The 18,602-nt window shown below is 43.9% G+C and overlaps 1 protein-coding gene across 9 annotated transcripts; it reads left to right on the forward strand.

The window, feature by feature from the left end:
- Window positions 1–842: 842 nt before the first annotated feature.
- On the forward strand, window positions 843–17,835 carry LOC122394534 (myosin regulatory light chain sqh-like). 9 transcript variants are annotated; one of them, XM_043391473.1, is made up of 4 exons: window positions 843–1,098; window positions 14,631–14,836; window positions 16,596–16,825; window positions 17,275–17,835. In XM_043391473.1, exons 2-4 carry the CDS (start codon window positions 14,647–14,649, stop codon window positions 17,377–17,379), a joined length of 525 nt encoding a protein of 174 aa, XP_043247408.1. In that variant the 5' UTR covers window positions 843–1,098; window positions 14,631–14,646; the 3' UTR covers window positions 17,380–17,835. The 9 variants fall into 9 exon arrangements, with proteins under 9 accessions (XP_043247408.1, XP_043247406.1, XP_043247412.1 ...); XM_043391471.1 differs by having other exon boundaries at window positions 854–899; XM_043391477.1 differs by lacking the exon at window positions 843–1,098 and adding an exon at window positions 1,620–1,652.
- Window positions 17,836–18,602: the final 767 nt, after the last annotated feature.

Consider the following 18,602-nt stretch of genomic DNA (forward strand, 5'->3'; position numbering starts at 1 on the left):
TCCAACACCGTTTGCCGCTTGTCGCTAGGTTACGTGGTTCTCGAGATCTTAGGGGGGGGGGGGCAAATTGCCCCGGCAAATTGCCCCCCCCCCCCAACAGGGCGCGTTGCTCTGCAGAGCCCAACGGGGCGCGGGTTAACCCTCGCCTGTATTGGTGTTTTTCCAGCCGCGAATTTATAAGGGGGAGGGGGTCCGTTGGATTCCCCCCTTGCTGTTTCGTCCCTGATCGATAATGGTATGTTTTAGGGCCTTGGATCGAACTATGAGCTTCGCGGAAAACCGAGCGTGTTACGGGCTAGTACTAGTAGTACATAAAGGAATCTTGATACGGGTAACGGGCGGGGGTTAAAATTTCGAAATTATTGGTAGGGCTCAGACCCTAACAAAGCGTCACCCTTGGATAATCCTGTCGGTTTATGTAGCATTGATTCTGTGCGTAAGCCAGCGCCCAATGCGCCCAAGATCTTCAGCCCAAGATTCCTTTACTACTCCTTCCGCCTTTCATGCTGCTGCCCAAGCTCCTGCCTGATCTCTTCAACGCAACATCCAAGATTCCTTTACAACTCGCAACATCTTGGCACCATCAGCTGATAAAGCTGTTAGCACGGATTACTATAATTATTATCAGTATACCTACTATATTGTACTGATCCGTGCTGTTAGACTCAAGATTCCTTCACTACTCCTTAGACTCCCACAGAATCCTTTACTAAATGGCAGCATTCTGCCCATATGGAGGCACTTACTTGATTTTTCAGACAAATATTGCGCATAATTTTCATTTGATAGTGTTCATATGCATATTTTTCGTAGCTAAAAGTACGGAAATAAGCGAAATGGTCGAAAGCAGTTGGCTTTGCAGCCTTATATCATCCAAGATTCTGCTACCAGCGTCGAACGTAAAATACAATCCACGATCACCTTGCTTCCTGAAGCAAATGGATGACTCATCACACCTGGGTCAACATTGGGTGTGCCAGCCTTGGGTGTGCCCGATCCTATATATTATCGATTGTCTTCTTGGTCTTTGTCGTTCGTCTAACCTGGTCGAACCGTTAGGAAGGGAGGCTTGCTAATATCTGCAATTGGAAGTGGAACGTAAGTACGTTGGTTTATTTTACCAGTTGTGATCGCTTCTATACAACCAAAATGAGTGTTACTACAATGCACTGCTGGCAGCTGTGGTGGTAAAAACAAGAAACAAGCAAACCGACCTGACCTGACCTACCTACAGATTTTTGCCTTTTAATGGATAAAGAAGAACTGACTCAAATGAATAGATTGCTAGCAATGATAAGTCAAATATTTTTAGGTTAAAGTGACTATCCCACGATCCACCTTAACATAAGTTTTTGAGTTGAGTGTGCTTCTACAGGTTGCTGGAGGTCATATCCCACCTGAGATTATGGGTTTGTTCCCGTCGCTCCTCTAACCTCCTCCAAGCTCCTCTAACCTCCTCTCGTTTCAAAAAATCGTTCCCGTCGCTCCTCCAAGCTGCTCCAAGCTCATCTTGATTTCACATCTCACCACCACTATTTGCCTCCTCCCTCATCCCAAACGAAAGTTGGTTTTTCGGAGGAGGCTCTTGCGTAGACATATTTGGCGCACGTAATACAAATGTGAATTGTTTATAAATGAGATTTGAAGGAAGTGTAAATAATTTTAGTGATTGATGACGATTGGATATCTTTAAATAGTAATGTTTGATATTAATATAAGGTTATTTTATTAGAAAGCGATTATTATCTCTTGATTTATGTTTGCGCGCCATAAAGCGCCGACCGTTACAGCCCGCAAACAGCTGATTTCCTCGCGAAAATGTTCCCGTGGCTCCTCTGAAACGGCTCTCCTCCAAGCTCATCCAACCTCATCCGAGATTTTTTGGGAGGAGCGACGAGAACAGACCCTATGTACACCCCAAGACCCCCCTGTGGAGTCACCGACTCGCTCAGTTGGCTCCTGGCTCAGAACACTGGGGACTGGGGAGGCATGGGCACTAATACAATTGATATCAGTCGGTGACACACCAGGGAAATAAGCTAAAATTTGAGCGCTCTATTTATTGCTCCCGCTACTTCACCGTCTCCCATAGGGTCCTGTGTTGAGCTGGTGTCGAGGCTCTAAAAATGACGCCGATTTTTGCACCCTTCTCACGAAAACCGCTCGGACCGCCTGGAAACTAATTGTTCCGCTCTAAAAATTTCATGATCGACGGGAAAATGAATGAGGAAAAGATTGGTCCTGAAATAATTCTGAACTCCCTGTAGAACATATCGAAATATGGCTGCAAACTAGGAGCATGTCAAAATCGACAAAACAATACAAATAAACTTACCGGGATTTTTTTATTTTCCATGCATCTGTGTATGAAATCAGTCGGTTTTTCGGAAAGATAATCTTCTGTTTAATAAATAATTCCACAATTGCAATCGAGAAAAAAAAACATTTCTGCTGTGACGGCAGTTTTGGCATTGTGCCAGTAGTGTGGCGTGCGCGGTGCTGCGTGGTCGTCGGTGCGGAGTTGTGAGTATTTTCGGTGTTTTAAATGGTTGATGGCCATTTGAACCAGCTTTATATTATTTCCTACAAATTTTTGCATCAAATTATTGCTTTGAAAGACCATTGAAACCCCTTATCCCTTCATGAAACACGATCATATTTATCGTCGACGAAAATGGCGCGGGACCCCATGTGCGTTCCGATCGAAATAAATCGTAAATTAAATAATATTCGATGATAAGTATCATATTCTAGTGACACATTTTCATAAAATAAGGCATAAACTTTGCAAGGAAGTCAACATTGGATAATTGGATTCTTATTTTGCTCACATATCCTTGTGTAGTCAAATGGCTCAATTGTTAGGATAAATGTAAGCATATGTTTTGGCTTGATGTTTGCTGTGAAACCACCCAGCCACTTGCTGGTTGAGTGGTTTTTGATAATTACCTGATAATCATTTCTCCTTTTCCTTAAAAGAAACTAAAATTCTTTTCAAAGTAATCCATTTTTAGGAAAGGCGGCTTGCTCATTGACATTTCATGTTCTTGTTTTGTTATTGCTGGCAGTATTTTGATACAATAATGCAATATGAATTTTTTGCAATAATAAAACCTAAGACAAACCTAGTTAATGCGTCAATCAAACACCCAACAGAAAGATTGTGAGTCCTTGTGACGTGAAGTAGAACATTCTATGAATGTGATACCTATATAGAATATGCCAAATTTTAAATTAATTTATTATTTGATACTGATAGCTGAGCATGTGAATTATGCCACAATATAATTTCATTTTCTGGTTTTGAAATAGCCGGCAGTATTTTACTTCAACAAATGTAATATACATGGAATATATGTTGTTATGTTATGTTAAAAGTTTAATAACAGCAAACAGAAGGGGCTGTTTCAGCAGATAATGTTGTACCTTATGCATTACCTTTCTTTTCTGCAGGACCATGCTTCCGCTGGGTGGTCGACATTTGCCTCCTGAAGAAGTTGAGCAACATGAAGACCACCAGATGAGGTGTCTGCAGTTCATGTGGAACTCTGCAGACTACAAGTGTTATGCCAACCACAACCAAAGTGCTGTGATCATGGAGGCATGAACCTCATGACAACACTTCAGATTTGCAATTGTACCAAAGTGTGATTCAAACCACCTGTGGCATCTCACTCAATGTGTGAACAGTGTGATCATTGTGCAGTGTTCAGCTGCAACTAAGACATTTATTAGTGACTTGTTTTGCAATTAGCCACCAAAAGCATTTTTGGGCTGGCTGCTGTAATTTGTTGTGCACTGCGCAATAGTGGTAGTGTTTTGTCACTTGTCAAGTTGTCAGTTGTGCATGTTGCATGTTTCTCTTCCCTCGGCCCTCATTATCAGTTAAGTGGTGAATTGGCATCACTCAGTCTCCCCAGATCTCCATTGACTGTCTGTCAACCACCTAACGTGAGATGGTATTTGCTAATAGTGTCAGAAAAGAAGTGATTGTAGACATTTTTAGGAATATGAGCTCCGTTTCATGCGTGTTGCAGTGGTCATTTTGTCACTTGTCCCATAGTGTAATAAATGGAAACTGTTGTTCCCTTTTCAAGGTACTCGCGGATGCAGAAAGCGTTGGGTCTAATTATTAAACGCACCGGGCACCCTTCTATCAGCGACGCACGAAATCGACAAATATCATCCTTTTTAGAGCAGGAGGAAACGAAAACTTGTGAACATAGCTGTACCTACAACAGTGCATAAGGAATTGGAATTCTGGGAGTTTTTGAAATTCGGAGAAACTCAAGTTGTCGACAGGTATGCCGCCCCCTTGTACGTCAAAGACCGCCTAAAAAACAAACGTCTACAAATGAAGGCAGTATTCGTATGTTCGTTGTAATTGCAGCAGCCTAGCAACATGCGTTGCGGTCAGATGGCGAATTACACTCGTGCTAAAAAACTATGCCGGTAACTGCCAACGTACTTAGGTCGTAGGTGAGGAGAGGAAGGGTTATGTCAAATGTCAACATCAAAGAAATGGCTTCATCTGAGCCGTGCCTATTGTACATAATTCAACCAATCTATGCATTTCGTTTCTTGCAATCTACTCATGCTTTCACTCCAGCTTCAGAGTAATCATCCCATATTGTACGTCTTAAGATATTGATTTCTATGGCAGTTCGCAATTGCTAGCCACGTCTCACCTCAGCTTGGTGGCCCCGCGCGCCCCGCATCGGCCCACTCGGCCGCGCTCGGCCGCTCTAAAATTGACTTACGGAGGAGGATGGTGGCTTTTATTTTAGCTTCTCCGCTGACTGCGGGGAGCGCCGTCGCCGAGGTAGGAGCAATAATTAGCTTAAGTTTGGGACTAATTTCCACGCTTAATTAACATTTTAATGTTATTTTAATTAATTCATGTTAATCTTTGACGCATTCTCTTTCTATTGATACCATCCACCGGTCTGAGAAGTACTGCCTTGCTGCGTAAGGGCCGATAAAAGATCACGCTTTTAGGGGTATCTCTTCAACATGGGGTGAGACTAAATGCTTACTTCGAAATCTAAGCTGCGTTGCGGCATTGGCGGTTATGTGCGGCGTGTATGCCGCATGATTAGTAAGCGGCGACCACTAAATTAAAAATTCAATAGCTTTGACCTGTTTTCAATGGATAACACTGCATACCAAAAATGTCCATCGCTCTCGTCATAGGATATTTAGATTTAAATAACTAACTTATCTACATCATTGTTTTGAACCAAATTAATACTCAGCCGCGAACGTATAAGGTATAACCCCTTGCCGTTTCGCTCCTGATCAAGCTAGAGCTTCGCGGAAAAAACGAGCGTGTTGCCCGTGACGAGAGAAAGCCGATGATACCCAATTTTAAGGTCCTAGGTCATCGGTTGACCTTCCAGGTCAGGTCAATGACCCAAAGGGCGGGAAAATTGGGACCTGTTAGAACGTCGTAGTGTGGCTGCTATGGGGTTTTTCGGGGTGCTGATCACAAATATCATGCTAGTTTTGATCACAGATGATGTCTTCATTCATTTAGGCCAGGTCGGGTTAGGTCAGGTCAGGTCAACCAGTAGAGGTCCTGCCAGGTATTTGTAGTAGGTGTCAACCGCCTCTGACAGCTTCGTAACATGTTACGAAGGCACCAAAACTACTTTGTAAACGTTCATGTGGTTGCTTAATTCGAATTCAGCTCGAAAAAAAACTGACCTAGAAACATGTCAAACTCGAAAAAGTGAACCGAGGTCACCAAAGGTCAATGACCTGACCTGACCTTCAGGTGACCTTGACACCCACCCTAATGCATGGGGGCAACATCATATCACATGTTTGAACGCTTGAAACCACGAAAAGACTGCAAACGCGCTGCTAATGCGAGCCGACATACGCTGAATCGCGGTTCCGGCCAAACATGGTCTCGAAAAGTAGGTCACAGGTCAAAGGTCATTTGGGTCAGGGTCATGAAATTTTCAGGATGGGTGTTAAATTGATCAATGCGAGGGTACTGAAAGTTTCGTCGCGATCAGCCGCTTTTTAAGCGAGTTATTCGCGAAAAACCTTAGGGGGGTGCATCAACCCCCCCCCCCTGTGCGGGCGAGGTCATGTTTTGATAGCAAGACTGAAACAGACTTTTTTGGGTAGCCAGGAAATCGCATGCCAGAGCCTATTCAAATTCTTTTATCGGCCTTTATATGCACCAGTCGCATACAGGTACGGGATTTAGCATACGATTTCCAGACAATCGAAAGACTGTTTGGAGACAACAAAGGAAGGAATGAGTGAGTTAAGTTGAAAGTATTAATTTGGTTCAAAATGATGATGTAGATAACCTAGTTATTTAAAGCTGAATATCTTATGACGAGAGCGGTTGGCATTTTTGGTATGCAGTGTTATTCATTTAGAACCGGTCGGAGCGTTTCAGTCTTTAATTTAGTGGTCGCCGCTTACTAATCATGCGGCATACACGCCGCACATAACCGCCAATGCCGCAACGTAGCTTAGATTTCGAAGTAAGCATTTAGTCCCACCCTTCAACATGGGGCAGGAGCAATAAATAGAGCGCTCAAATTTTAGCTTATTTCCCTGGTATGTCACCAACTGATATTAGCGCCACCCATATGATAGTGTTATGTTGTTTTTGGTATGCCTATGTTTTGGTGTAGGTATGATTGTGCATATGTTTTCTGGCGTATGTCTTGTGTGCATTGTGTATGTTTGTTATGCCCATGCTTGTCTTGTCTCTAGACGTAATACAATTGATGATGATGATGATGATGATGATAGCCAAAATGGGGTCCCTGGCTCCTAATCGGTTTGAGCACTCACAACATCGAGAAGTGCCTCAAATCGAAAATATCTCATTTCAAAGTTGTAGCACTGATTCAGAGGGTCTAATACATTAGAATGCCCCCTGATCTGAAGCCCGACATAGCATTTTGATTTGGTGACATGGTGTTGGTGGTGTACCTGTCTTCTCCACGAGGAAAGTTGCCAATGGGACGCATAGAGCAAGTGATCAGAGGTGACAATGGTCACGTCAGAGTGGCATCTGGGAGGATGCGAGACAAGGTCCTCATAAGACCAGTCACAAAAATAGTCTGACTGGATTTCAGCGGCCTGCTGGTGTAGTTGCTGGATTGGGAACAATCCAAAGTGAGGGGAAGATGTTGGGGAGGGTTTTATTTCAATGAGGCTTGTGCGTAAGCTCGAGAAGTGAAAAAAGATTTTTACTTAAAATACAGGAGTCAACATGAGTCATGAAGTGTTAAGAATGTTTAAACCGTTATTAGATACTAAGCAATTTAAGTTAATTTATTACTAAGTTTCACATCAATTTAAGATTTAAGGTTACAAAACATTACACGAGGATCAGGATAGCAAAACTATAGTAACACCCTCTCTGAATGTGTGACGTCAGCGACTCAGCGCAGATCTAACTATTTTAAATCCTTTACTAAAACCTTTGGTAGCATGCAATGGTATATGCTGCTTTGTGTGCAACAAGTGCCACACTTTCAGATGCCAAATTATTGCTTCCAAATAGTCGCTAGGAACAGTGAGATCCCAAAAAGCAAACAGAAGTAAAAGTCTAATATCTTGAAAACCGCTGAATATTTTCCGGTGAAATTTGGTAAATATTTGTTTCTGCTCTTTCTGAACCGAGCGACACCTGTTTTCATGCCAATTCATTAACTTTTGATGGTGGGAGGTTCCCTTTAAATGGCTGTGCATCAGGCTTCAGCCTTCAGGCCTTTGTAATCTCTCCTAAGGCATTGCCTTCGGCACTGCACTGCTTTGCCACAAGGAAGTTAATGTTACTTTCCATACTGTATTGGTGCTTTTGAACTTATTGTGCCATTAATAATTATCAGATATGAAATCAGGAGGCCAAAGGATATCATGTGGTTTGCTTTTTAATTGAGGAACACATCAAAAGTAACTTGGTGACAGGTCCTAAAGTAAAGAAATACTGCTGCAGCCTGGGTTACTTATCAGTTGTGGTATTGCTTTGTCCTATCTTGTTTGCCTTTTAGAACCAGTATAACGCCTTTTGGGGCGACTAACGGAGCGAGCGAGAGGGTGGGCCTTGCACGTGCGAAATTGCGAGGGGGTACCTCCAACTCAGGGGGTGTCGAAGTCTAGTAGGAAAATCTGGCAAATTCCCTGCGTGACGTCACGTCGGGGATGACCGACGGCACCTTGAACTGAAAGATACGGCAGAACGGCTATTTTTGAAAAATGATTAAAAATACTTTTGTGCTGTTATGACGCATAAAACGCTTATCAGCATGTTCCTCATCATGTGATAAAGGCATATCCGTGGTCGAAAATAGCTGAGCCCCTCCCAATTTCCAACCACCGACCTCATAAGCAAAGGATGTAAGCGTAATCCTTAAGGGCGACTTTCCTATACATATCCGTACATATGCGTCCTTATGGAAATCGGTAGTGTGGCGATTGGCGACGCGCGCGACATCTGTGTGGCGACCAAGTGGCGACTGTGGCGACACCTGGTGGCTGCTTTTCTGCTGTATGTAGGCATTGGGCTTTTGCCAGATGTGGTTCCTACTGCTACACCACTATGCTGACCCAATACTAGAAAAGTTATTGTGCTAGTAAAAGGCAAGCAAATTGAAAGTTGATTTATAAAATTGCTTATAAATGATTACGAGATAATAATAAAGAAATTTTGATTGAATAATTATTTTAATAATCAACCGTGAAACTATATTCTGGTAGGTTTAGTAGAAATAAGTCCGTGCAACCTTGTATTTAGGGCCTTGCCTCCAACTGACTTGTGCACGGCACCCTACTAACTGGTCTCTAGCGATGTGCCAAATTTGGGCACAATCGGCCCAGCCGTTCTCGAGATCTGGAAGCGGCACCCTGCACGTGCGCACGTGCAAAATGGGTCCCAACTGACTTGTGCACGGCACCCTACTAACCGGTCCCTATCCGTGTACCAAATTTGAGCGCAATCAGTCCAGCCGTTCCCGAGATCTGGAAACGACCCCTGCACGTGCGCACGTGCAGCAGCACCCCAACTCTGGCACATGGATATGCAGTGCCTAGTGGGTGCCTACCTACATGTCAACTTTCAGCGCAATCGGCCAAGTAGTTACCGAGATATTGCAACAATTACAAAACTGACACCTCTTCGTTTTGCACGTGGCACGTGCATAAGGGGTCACCCACATGCATCGGGAATAGTCCAATACTTGGTAGAAGGAATGAAGCTACCCTACAAAAATTACCGCGTGTAAATCGGTCAAGTGGTTGCTGAGATATAAGCCTCGCAAAAGCGTGACCACGGCCGGCCGGCCGGCCGCTCATACTCAGAAATTTCCGTTAATCTAAGGAAAGCCTACGCTCGCTTCGCTCGCTCCGTAATGATATCCCATATATGTATTTATTTTGTCCTTTTTCATTATGTATTTGCATTTTATTTACATCAGCAGACACTCAGCAGAAACGAAGACAAAAATGAAAGAACGCTTCACAAGTGCCCGCATGGTGAAGCTCGACTGGTGAAAAAATGGTGAAACGTCCATGGTGCCCGCAGGACGTTTCACCGCTTTGTACTGCTCGACTCCAATACCATAGCAGCCTTCAAGCTGTCCGAGTCTTCTGAGACTCGTTCTTCTCAGCGCGTGTGTCACTGGGGTTTGTTTAAAAGAACTTCCTCGAACAAGGTGTATGAATGTGTGTTTTTGCGAGTGTGTTTATATGGGTATGTGTGCATTTTATCTCTGCTTTTTGATTAAAAAAGACGTTTTATGACGTTTTGTTTCCATTTTATTGTATGCTGATCACTGGACTTACCAAGCAAATAAAATACGCCACCTTCAAAGAACACAATGCTGTGTTAGGTCACTGACCTAATGTGACCTTGACCCGGCCCATACCTACTCAAAAACACCACCAATGTATTCTCCGTGAAGTTAGCTTTCATATGACACCCATATTGCCTATGATTCATGACGTTCTCGGCAGATGTCATTTTCATGTCAGGTCATGACCACATTGTTGACCTCAGTTTGAGGTCAACGGGTCCGATATACCAACCAAATCACATACCACTATTAAGAGCATGGATAAGACATCTCTGATAGAAAAAAATCAGAATTTTTAAAATAGGACAATTTTGAAAGGTCACGGGGTCAAGAAAAGGTCACAAGGTCACAAGGTCAAAAATTGACCCTGAGGTTTCGTTCACATTTTTGCTAGACGCACCAGCCTGTGCGCTTATTATTTCATAAATAACTTTTTTTGATACGGTGAACCGTTGCAGAGATAAAAAATACTTTATATTTCAATATCCCGGGAAACCTTAAAATTTGCATGATCCATATCTTATGACCCCTGTGACCTAGAGACTAAAAATTCACTGGGACGTAGTAGTGCCCATAGGTCAACTTGCATGCCAAATTTGAGCAAAATCGGAGTGGTCATGGTGAACATGCCTAGGTGATCTGTCATGGAATTGCCCATTGAGTAAAAAGCGAGGCCGCTCGGTAAGCAAATCCTCGCCGCCCTGCCGCTGTTCTGGTGGCTGGCGGGCTCACCCAAGGCACGCACTCTATGTGCCCACTCTAAATGGGCACCTTTATCCTACCCTAAAAGTTGCAGGATTTTGCATAATAAAACACGCAAGGAAATTACAAATTATTTTGGCCTTAGTCAGGAAAAAATCCATACAATACACTGTAGGCCATCTGGGACTCTCGTGCTCCGACGGCGCAAGCAATTTTGCGCCGAAATTTTAGGCTAGGCAGATGTGCGCCGAAAGTTTAATCTTATTTGTACCAAATTCAACGTTTTTTGCCCTCATAGCACATGTAATGCTCATACTTAGCTCTGCCTTAACCCGCGCATGACTGGGGTATTTTCCATAACGCGTGTGACTGGGGGGGGGGGGGGGGGCTCTCCAGAGCCCCCTCCTATCTCCGAAACTACTTGGCCGATCGTCAAAATTCAAACGGCGTCTGATAGCCCTGGAAAAACTGTCGAGCGAAACCTATTTTCATTGACTTCAAGGTCACCGATGACGTCACAGTTCAGGTCAAAGTAAAAATTATCGACATTTTGCTAGTTCACAAGTTAGGCTCTGACCGCCGGCTGACAAGTCCGATCAAGCTCATTTTTGGTTTACGCACTCCGTGATAGATGCCTTAGATACCCTTAGGGCAACAAACTTTTACTTCGAATTTTTAAGGTCAAGGTCAGGTCATCCTAGGTCACGAAAATTGTATATCATGTATCGGTCACGTGACGCATGTTTTACGTCCATTTTACTGGTAGATTTCAAAAATAGTGTCGTCTGTGTCATTTGAGGTCATTGTCAGCTGAATTTACCGGAGGTCAGGTGACTTTGCAGGTCAGAAAGGTCAAATTTAGAAAACGAAATTTTTCGACAAAAAAGGTGCCTATCAGATGCAGTTTGAGCTCAGGAACACGATGGTGCCAATTATATTGCTGTACGACGTCAAAAACGTACTGAAAAATGGATTTGAAAAATATAAAATTGTAAAATTTTGACAATAATGCGAATAACTTGGCTATTTTTGAAGATATTGAACTGAAACTTGCTAGTGTAGTTCATCAGAGTGTGTTCTATCGCATTTATTACGGTTTTTGCGAATAGTCAAAAACTTATTGAAACAAACAAACAAAACAAAACATTTATTAAAAACAAAAGATATTTTTTTTGTAATAGTAAATATATATTTTTCAAAATTTCAAAATTTTGAAAATTCGAGATAGCAGTTTGATAGCTACGTGTATTTGTATTCTACTCATGCAAAGAAAATGGATTTAGCTTCAAAACTGAGCTCTTGAGAGCGTTTGCCGTAATTCAATATTTTGCATCAAAATCGGCCGACATGACGTCCCTCTGACGTCATTTCCGGCCAAACTATGGTAGCTAGAAAGTTGAAATTTTAACACAAAGTGTCAAATTGATGCCGCTGAGGGTACCCCAAGTTGCGTGTGGATCCGTCTAACGGTTTAGAAGATATGGCTGAACAACGGGAGGGGGGGGGGGCTCTGTAGAGCCCCCCCCCCAGTCATGCACGGGTTAAATGTTGAAAAGTTTGATGAGAAATAGCAAGGAGACTGTATAAAAGGCGAGTTGTACAAAAATGTTTCCCGGCACGAGTTCATAGCTCTTCCGAAAAGAAATAGAGTACACAATGCCGGTATACGGATGTGTTACCCGTTCGCTAGGTACTACTACCAACTGCCTGGCCCATGATGCAGCCAGCCTGTTGTGCCGCATCATGGCACAGCAGGCTGGCTGCATGTGCCAATATGTAATCTTCAATGCTGTTTGTTTTACTTTTCACAATGAAGGCGTATGGCAGCTCGTGAATAGTGCTTCTCTTTTTGTAGAATTTTGTTGCAGTTATTATATTTTTTCTTTTGGGAAGTTAGTGAAGGTGAATATGTCAAGAATTTTCGGCAGCCTTTAAGCAGGCGTCACACTTCAGTGTTTACGGCCGAAGGTGCGGTGACCTATATAGTATATACCTATAGATCGTCGAACGCATAGTTCACACGCAGCTGTATACTTAGGGCCTGTTCCAGCGCCTCCAGAAACCTCCAGAAAGCTCCAGAAAGCTCTAGAATCCTCCAGAGAGCGTTCCAGCGCCTCCAGAAAGCTCCAGAAAGCTCTCGCCAAAGCTCCAGAAACCTCCAGTAGCCTCCAGAGAGTTGAGAGGTCCAAATTTCTCTGGAGGCTCTGGTCTACAATTATGGTGCACATGTGACAATCACGAATGTAAACAAAGGACATTTGACTGATTATTTTACAACTTGAATGTAAAGAAAATTACATTGCTATAATTTTATTTATCTTTTTAACTAAAATTGAAAACAAATTTTGCGTTTCAAGAGAGAACAATCGTCATTCTTTTGGTATCTATGACGCCAATCTCCAGAAATCTCCAGATTGCGTTCCAGCGCCTCCAGTAAAACCTCTGGTAGAGCCTCCAGTCAAGAATTTCTTCTGGAGGCGCTGGAACAGGCCCTTACTTTGACTCGAACCACCTATTTTCGTGTACGCAGCATGGCTTTCGTCGCCACCACTCGACCGAGACGGCCCTTATAAGAGTAACAGACCGCGTTCTTCAGGGTATGGACAACGGCCAAATATCTCTTTTAGTACTATTAGATCTCAGTAAATGCTTCGATGTGGTTAGCCATTCAAAACTGATTGAAAAGCTTGAACTTTATGGGGTAGAAAGCACTTGGTTCTCAAATTACTTATCAGACCACTATCAGCAAGTTAGACTTTGCTTTCCAGATGGTCGTCAGCTTCTATCCAAGGCGGCTAGAAACCCTATCGGAGTGTACCAGGGCACCTCATTGGGGCCCCTCTTGTACAGTATTTTTGCAAACGACATCAGCCTATACGTCGGCGACGACGTTAGCATCACTCAGTACGCCGATGACACGCAGATTCTTGTTACTGGACACAAGCGTGACATTGCGAGTCTCATTCGGCGCATGGAGTTAGCCCTGTGCACTTTATTCCAGTGGTTCACCCAAAATCAGATGAAAATTAACTCTAGCAAAACTCAACTTATCGTTTTTGGCACACGTCATATGCTCCAGGGTCTTCCCAAGATTTCCATTAAAGTAAATGGTGTGACTGTGCAGGAGGTTGAGCGAGTAAAGAATTTGGGGCTGGTTATGGACCGACACTTATCTTTTGAACCGCATGTCAACCAACTGGTTGCAAAGTGCACCGGGCTACTTATAGCTTTGAGCCATGCGAGGCATCGTTTACCTGAAGGTGTGCTACCAGTGATCGTGAGTGGCTTGGTTATTTCTCTGATTCGATACTGCATTGTTGTATACGGAAACTCAACTACACACTCAGTGACGCGCATTAAGAAACTGTTAAACTTTTGCGCAAGAGTGGTGTCAGGGCGGAAAAAGCGGGAACATGTGCGTGATGTGTTGAGCGAGTTGAACTGGTTGCCTGCCGAGGACCTCGTGATGTATCGTACACTGTGTCTGCTGAAAGCCATCCTCACCTACGAACAACCGGCTGACTTGGCGAGTCACTTTCGAACGGCGATGAGTGTGAGGCAGAGATCGACCAGGCAGGACGACCATCTTGTTTTACCACGCATCAGAACAGAGTCAGGGAGGAGAATGTTCATCTACCGGGGGGCCCGAGCATATAATGCCCTACCACCCTCCGTACGGGACGGACGCACCGCGGCTTTCAAAAACGCTTTGCGGATACACATGGGTCAGGCGCGGCAGATGCAGGTGTGAGCGTGCTCGTGTGTTCTTACTGTGGTACCTTTTAGCATTCTTTCATTGGGTTAGTTGCCTTTTGCATTGTTTTATGTCGTATCAGTGTCGTGTGTGTATGCCTTTTATCCCACAACTGACGTAAGCACATGAAAAGCCGGTGTATGTTTACCTGGATGAGCTTGAAATACATTCTGAATTCTGAATTCTGAATACCTTAGCGGTGACAGGCTGTGGCCTTGGACGGCCGCAAGTTTATTGGGTATATGGTTAGGTTTATTTTCGAATGTTTGAGGGCCCATACTATCGATGGGGTGTAACCACAGCTAAACTGGTTAGCTCGTTAATGACTGTATGCTGGCCACTAGTTTCAGGTTGGTCGCCATGTCGTCCCGTCGCGCCGCCACCCGTCGTGGGGTCACCAAGAAGCGTGCCCAGCGCGCCACCTCCAATGTATTCGCCATGTTTGCACAAGAGCAGATCCAGGAGTTCAAAGAGGCCTTCAACATGATCGACCAGAATCGCGACGGATTCGTCGACAAGGAGGACCTTCATGACATGCTTGCCTCTCTAGGTTGGTCTAAATACTATTGGTTTGAGCTACCTATTGGTGTTTACTAATTTCTGGCATTAAAATGCTTTATACATATATATGTATGATATATCCGTCCTTTATTTTACCTACATACTACCATATGATGGTTGTCCGAGAAATGACGCGGGAACGTCATTTGCTGAGTAGCGGAAGATCGGTGGCTTGCTAGTTAAATGTATGGACAGTTATGTTTATTTTCGAATGTTTTATTGGTGTTCGCACACGTCTTTTTCATCAGGTTTACATTGGTTGCTGAATAGTGTCCAGTGGTTCTTAGACTGCCATGTAACAATGTTGGCTCATTGGTGGCCGTGCATATTGCACAACGGGTGGGGTAATTTGAACATGTGGGGCAATTTGAACATAGTGTGAATAACAGAAAATTACGGACAATCCATAAGTGGCATGACAATAAGACCAATGAGAGAAATTATCGTAACTAAAAGGGCTATCATATGAACGGGGTTTAAAGTTTCAGGGAATGGAGATGGTGACGCACAGTGTAAAAAATCAATTTCGCAAGGAAAAACGCCTATCAACACGACATTGCAACTTCATTGCAGCGCAAAATCTTGCATTGCTAGCGCCTAATACGCAACGGCTTTTGTTGTATAATGACCTAATCAGTGCCTTTAATCCAAAAAAATTGCTTTTGAACCCTGTTTTTTAAAATGGCAAAATAACTTTTAGCGTGGGGTAATTTGAACATAGTGTGAGAATTTCAATGAAGACAGGGATAGCTCCGAAAAAACAACGCTCCCAGTTTTTTTTTTTTGCCAATATTTTCGACCCAAGGCAGTAGCAGATAAGTGATGCCAGTTTTAGAAAATTTACGTCTAATATCCGTCTAATGTCCGGCATTTTTGTTGATTTTCCGTCCAAAAATGTTAAAGTCAACTATTTGTCCAACTATGTCCGAAAATTATGCAGCTATCAACACTCAAAACCGTCATTTATATTGCTTATCATGTAATTTCACCAGCCGAAAAGTGTTCATTATATTGAGAGCTTAACAAGCTTTCCATTCGCCAATCAATGCTATGCACGATTACTTTATAAAAAGCGCTGAAGTGTAGCAAGCCATCGTCCAATGTTGTCCAGTCTGCTACCTTTGTCCAACCAATTCCGAATTGGACATTGGACAAAATCAGAACTCCAAATGTCCAGGTTTCGATTGGCACCACTTTACCAGATGTAGTACGGTTGGGAGAGTTTTTATCGAACAAAAATGATAGACGTTCTGTTAATTGAAGAGGGGCGAATTCTGTCAACTGACCGGTGTCAAGCGTGCATATATTGATACTCTGCAACTGTTATTTTTGCTGTTGTGTTGATTTTTCAAGTGAAGGTATGTTTAGAATTGTTCTGCCTATTTGTTTATGGGTCAAACAACATCGGTGCTGGCGAGACTATCGTTTTTATGACAGGTAAAGGCAGTATGTTCAAATTACCCACGGTGGGGCAATTTGAACACACCGTGACTTGGTGGAGAAGTGAGGCTATGCTATTCAAGGTATGCTCGGCTCGTCCAAAAATGAGGCTTGCATGGTGAAAGCAAGTGACACTTGCGCTACTGAAGCAGTTTTTCTTCATCCAGGGTTGAACTGGAATTTGGTACAACGGAGAAGACGTAAAAATATGTTCAAATTACCCCACACTACCCTATTGGCTCCAACTCAGCAGGGACCTACCTGTTCAGTCTCTCTGACACTTTGTGCCGCCGTTCTCTCTGCTACAGGCAAGGACCCGACCGACGAGTACCTGGAGGGTATGATGGGCGAGGCGCCGGGCCCGCTCAACTTCACTATGTTCCTGACGCTGTTCGGCGAGCGGCTGCAGGGCACCGACCCCGAGGAGGTCATCAAGAACGCCTTCGGCTGCTTCGACGAGGAGAACTCGGGCGTCATCTCTGAGGAGTTTCTGCGCGAGATCCTCACCTCCATGGGCGACCGATTCAGCCAGGATGATGTAAGTAGTGTAACGGGAGAGGAGGGCTGTATACGAATGTATCTTAATAATATTTATTATTGCTTGTAATTCTTTCTTCGGACTAGGAGGGCTTCGTTTTTATTTTTGTTTTCTTCTGCCGTATAGCTTTAAATTATTCTTCTCGCGCTTGATGGTTTTCATTTTGCATCCTAGTTCAATCCATGCTTTTATTGAGTTGAATTTGTTCCATTTGCAATAGAATATTTGACATTCAGCTGGTTCTCTTCTACCACGAATTCGATGTAATGCCTACAACAACGCGCTTGTTACCGAAATAGAAATAAGCCACCGTAGGGCTCGGCTCCATCAGATACCTAATCTGTGGTGCAGCTTGCTGCTCCTATGCTCTTTCCGGAGTGGTTGAAACGTTCTGGGGTTGTTTTGAACTGTGATGACAGTGAGTTTGAATTAATTTGTCTCTGTTTTAGGTGGACGACATGTACAAAGAGGCACCCATCAAGAATGGTATGTTCGACTACGTGGAGTTCATCCGTATTCTGAAGCACGGAGCTAAGGAGAGGGACGAACAGTAAACGCCGACGGAAAATCACGCAACGCGCTTTTCAGCACGGGCTGCTGACTGCTAGATTGTGACGAACGGATATGACCAATGGGGAGCAGACTGTCCAGTATATTTATTGGCCAACTTTTAACTTAATCTAGATGATCAGCGGGCGATAGCCCCTAAAACATAGCTGCCTGCCAAGATGCACAGCGTGTGCACTTTCGGAGGCCAGCTGTATTTTTCTATCAGTCGACGGCAGGAACGTGATTTTAAGAGCGACTTTGAATAATGTGGTGGGAGTGTTTTGCGGCGGCAGCGTGATATTGCCGTTCTTGTAGTAACTATGCTTATTGCTTTTGCTGTTATGCTAACATTCTATGAGGACTCTACGCGTGGAAAGCACATCTTCCTTTACAAGTGTTATTGCCATTTTAACGGTTTTGTAAGAATACAATCGCAAAACTGAATAAATTTTTGGATTCAATTATGGCATGTTTAGTGTTTACCACGTGATACGAGGATTCGAATTGCCCGCTCATGGCTCTTAGATTTAGGTGAGTGAATTACTGCTACAGACTGTATTATTGGCCGGTCACTGTTGTAGCCAGCCCGACCAGATTATCTGTTGGCGTTGTTAACGCGAGAATTGCCCATGAATAGGTAAACTTCTGCGGGGAGTGCTGTGACAATTGACATATGTATGCTGCAGGGACTTTTATCTGGGACTTTTATATAGATGACAGACCAAAGGATGCCACCAGTATAACGCCTTTTGGGGCGACTAACGGAGCGAGCGAGAGGGCGGGCCTTGCACGTGCGAAATTTCGAGGGGGTACCTCCAACTGACTTGTGCACGGCACCCTACTAACCGGTCTCTAGCGATGTGCCAAATTTGGGCACAATCGGCCAAGCCGTTCTCGAGATCTGGAAGCGGCACCCTGCACGTGCGCACGTGCAAGATGGGTCCCAACTGACTTGTGCACGGCACCCTACTAACCGGTCCCTAACTGTATACCAAATTTGAGCGCAATCGGTCGAGCCGTTCTCGAGATCTGGAAACGACCCCTGCACGTGCGCACGTGCAGCAACACCCCAACTCTGGCACATGGATATGCAGTGCCTAATGGGTTCCTACCTACATGCCAAGTTTCAGCGCAATCGGCCAAGTAGTTACCGAGATATTGCAACAATTACAAAACTGACACCTCTTCGTTTTGCACGTGGCACGTGCATAAGGGGTCACCCAAATGC

This window comes from Amphibalanus amphitrite, unplaced genomic scaffold (genome assembly GCF_019059575.1).
Source record: "Amphibalanus amphitrite isolate SeventyFive unplaced genomic scaffold, NRLGWU_Aamphi_draft 000597F_arrow, whole genome shotgun sequence".
NCBI classification, from domain to species: domain Eukaryota; kingdom Metazoa; phylum Arthropoda; class Thecostraca; order Balanomorpha; family Balanidae; genus Amphibalanus; species Amphibalanus amphitrite.

What these genes read in the sequence shown, in the direction of transcription:
- LOC122394534 (XM_043391470.1), top strand. Translation starts at nt 6,615, where the DNA reads ATGATAGTGTTATGTTGTTTTTG. An exon ending in ATAGTGTTATGTTGTTTTTG is followed by an intron (nt 6,638 to 14,630) that starts GTATGCCTATGT and finishes GCTGGCCACTAG; the next exon opens with TTTCAGGTTGGTCGCCATGT. An exon ending in TGACATGCTTGCCTCTCTAG is followed by an intron (nt 14,837 to 16,595) that starts GTTGGTCTAAAT and finishes TCTCTGCTACAG; the next exon opens with GCAAGGACCCGACCGACGAG.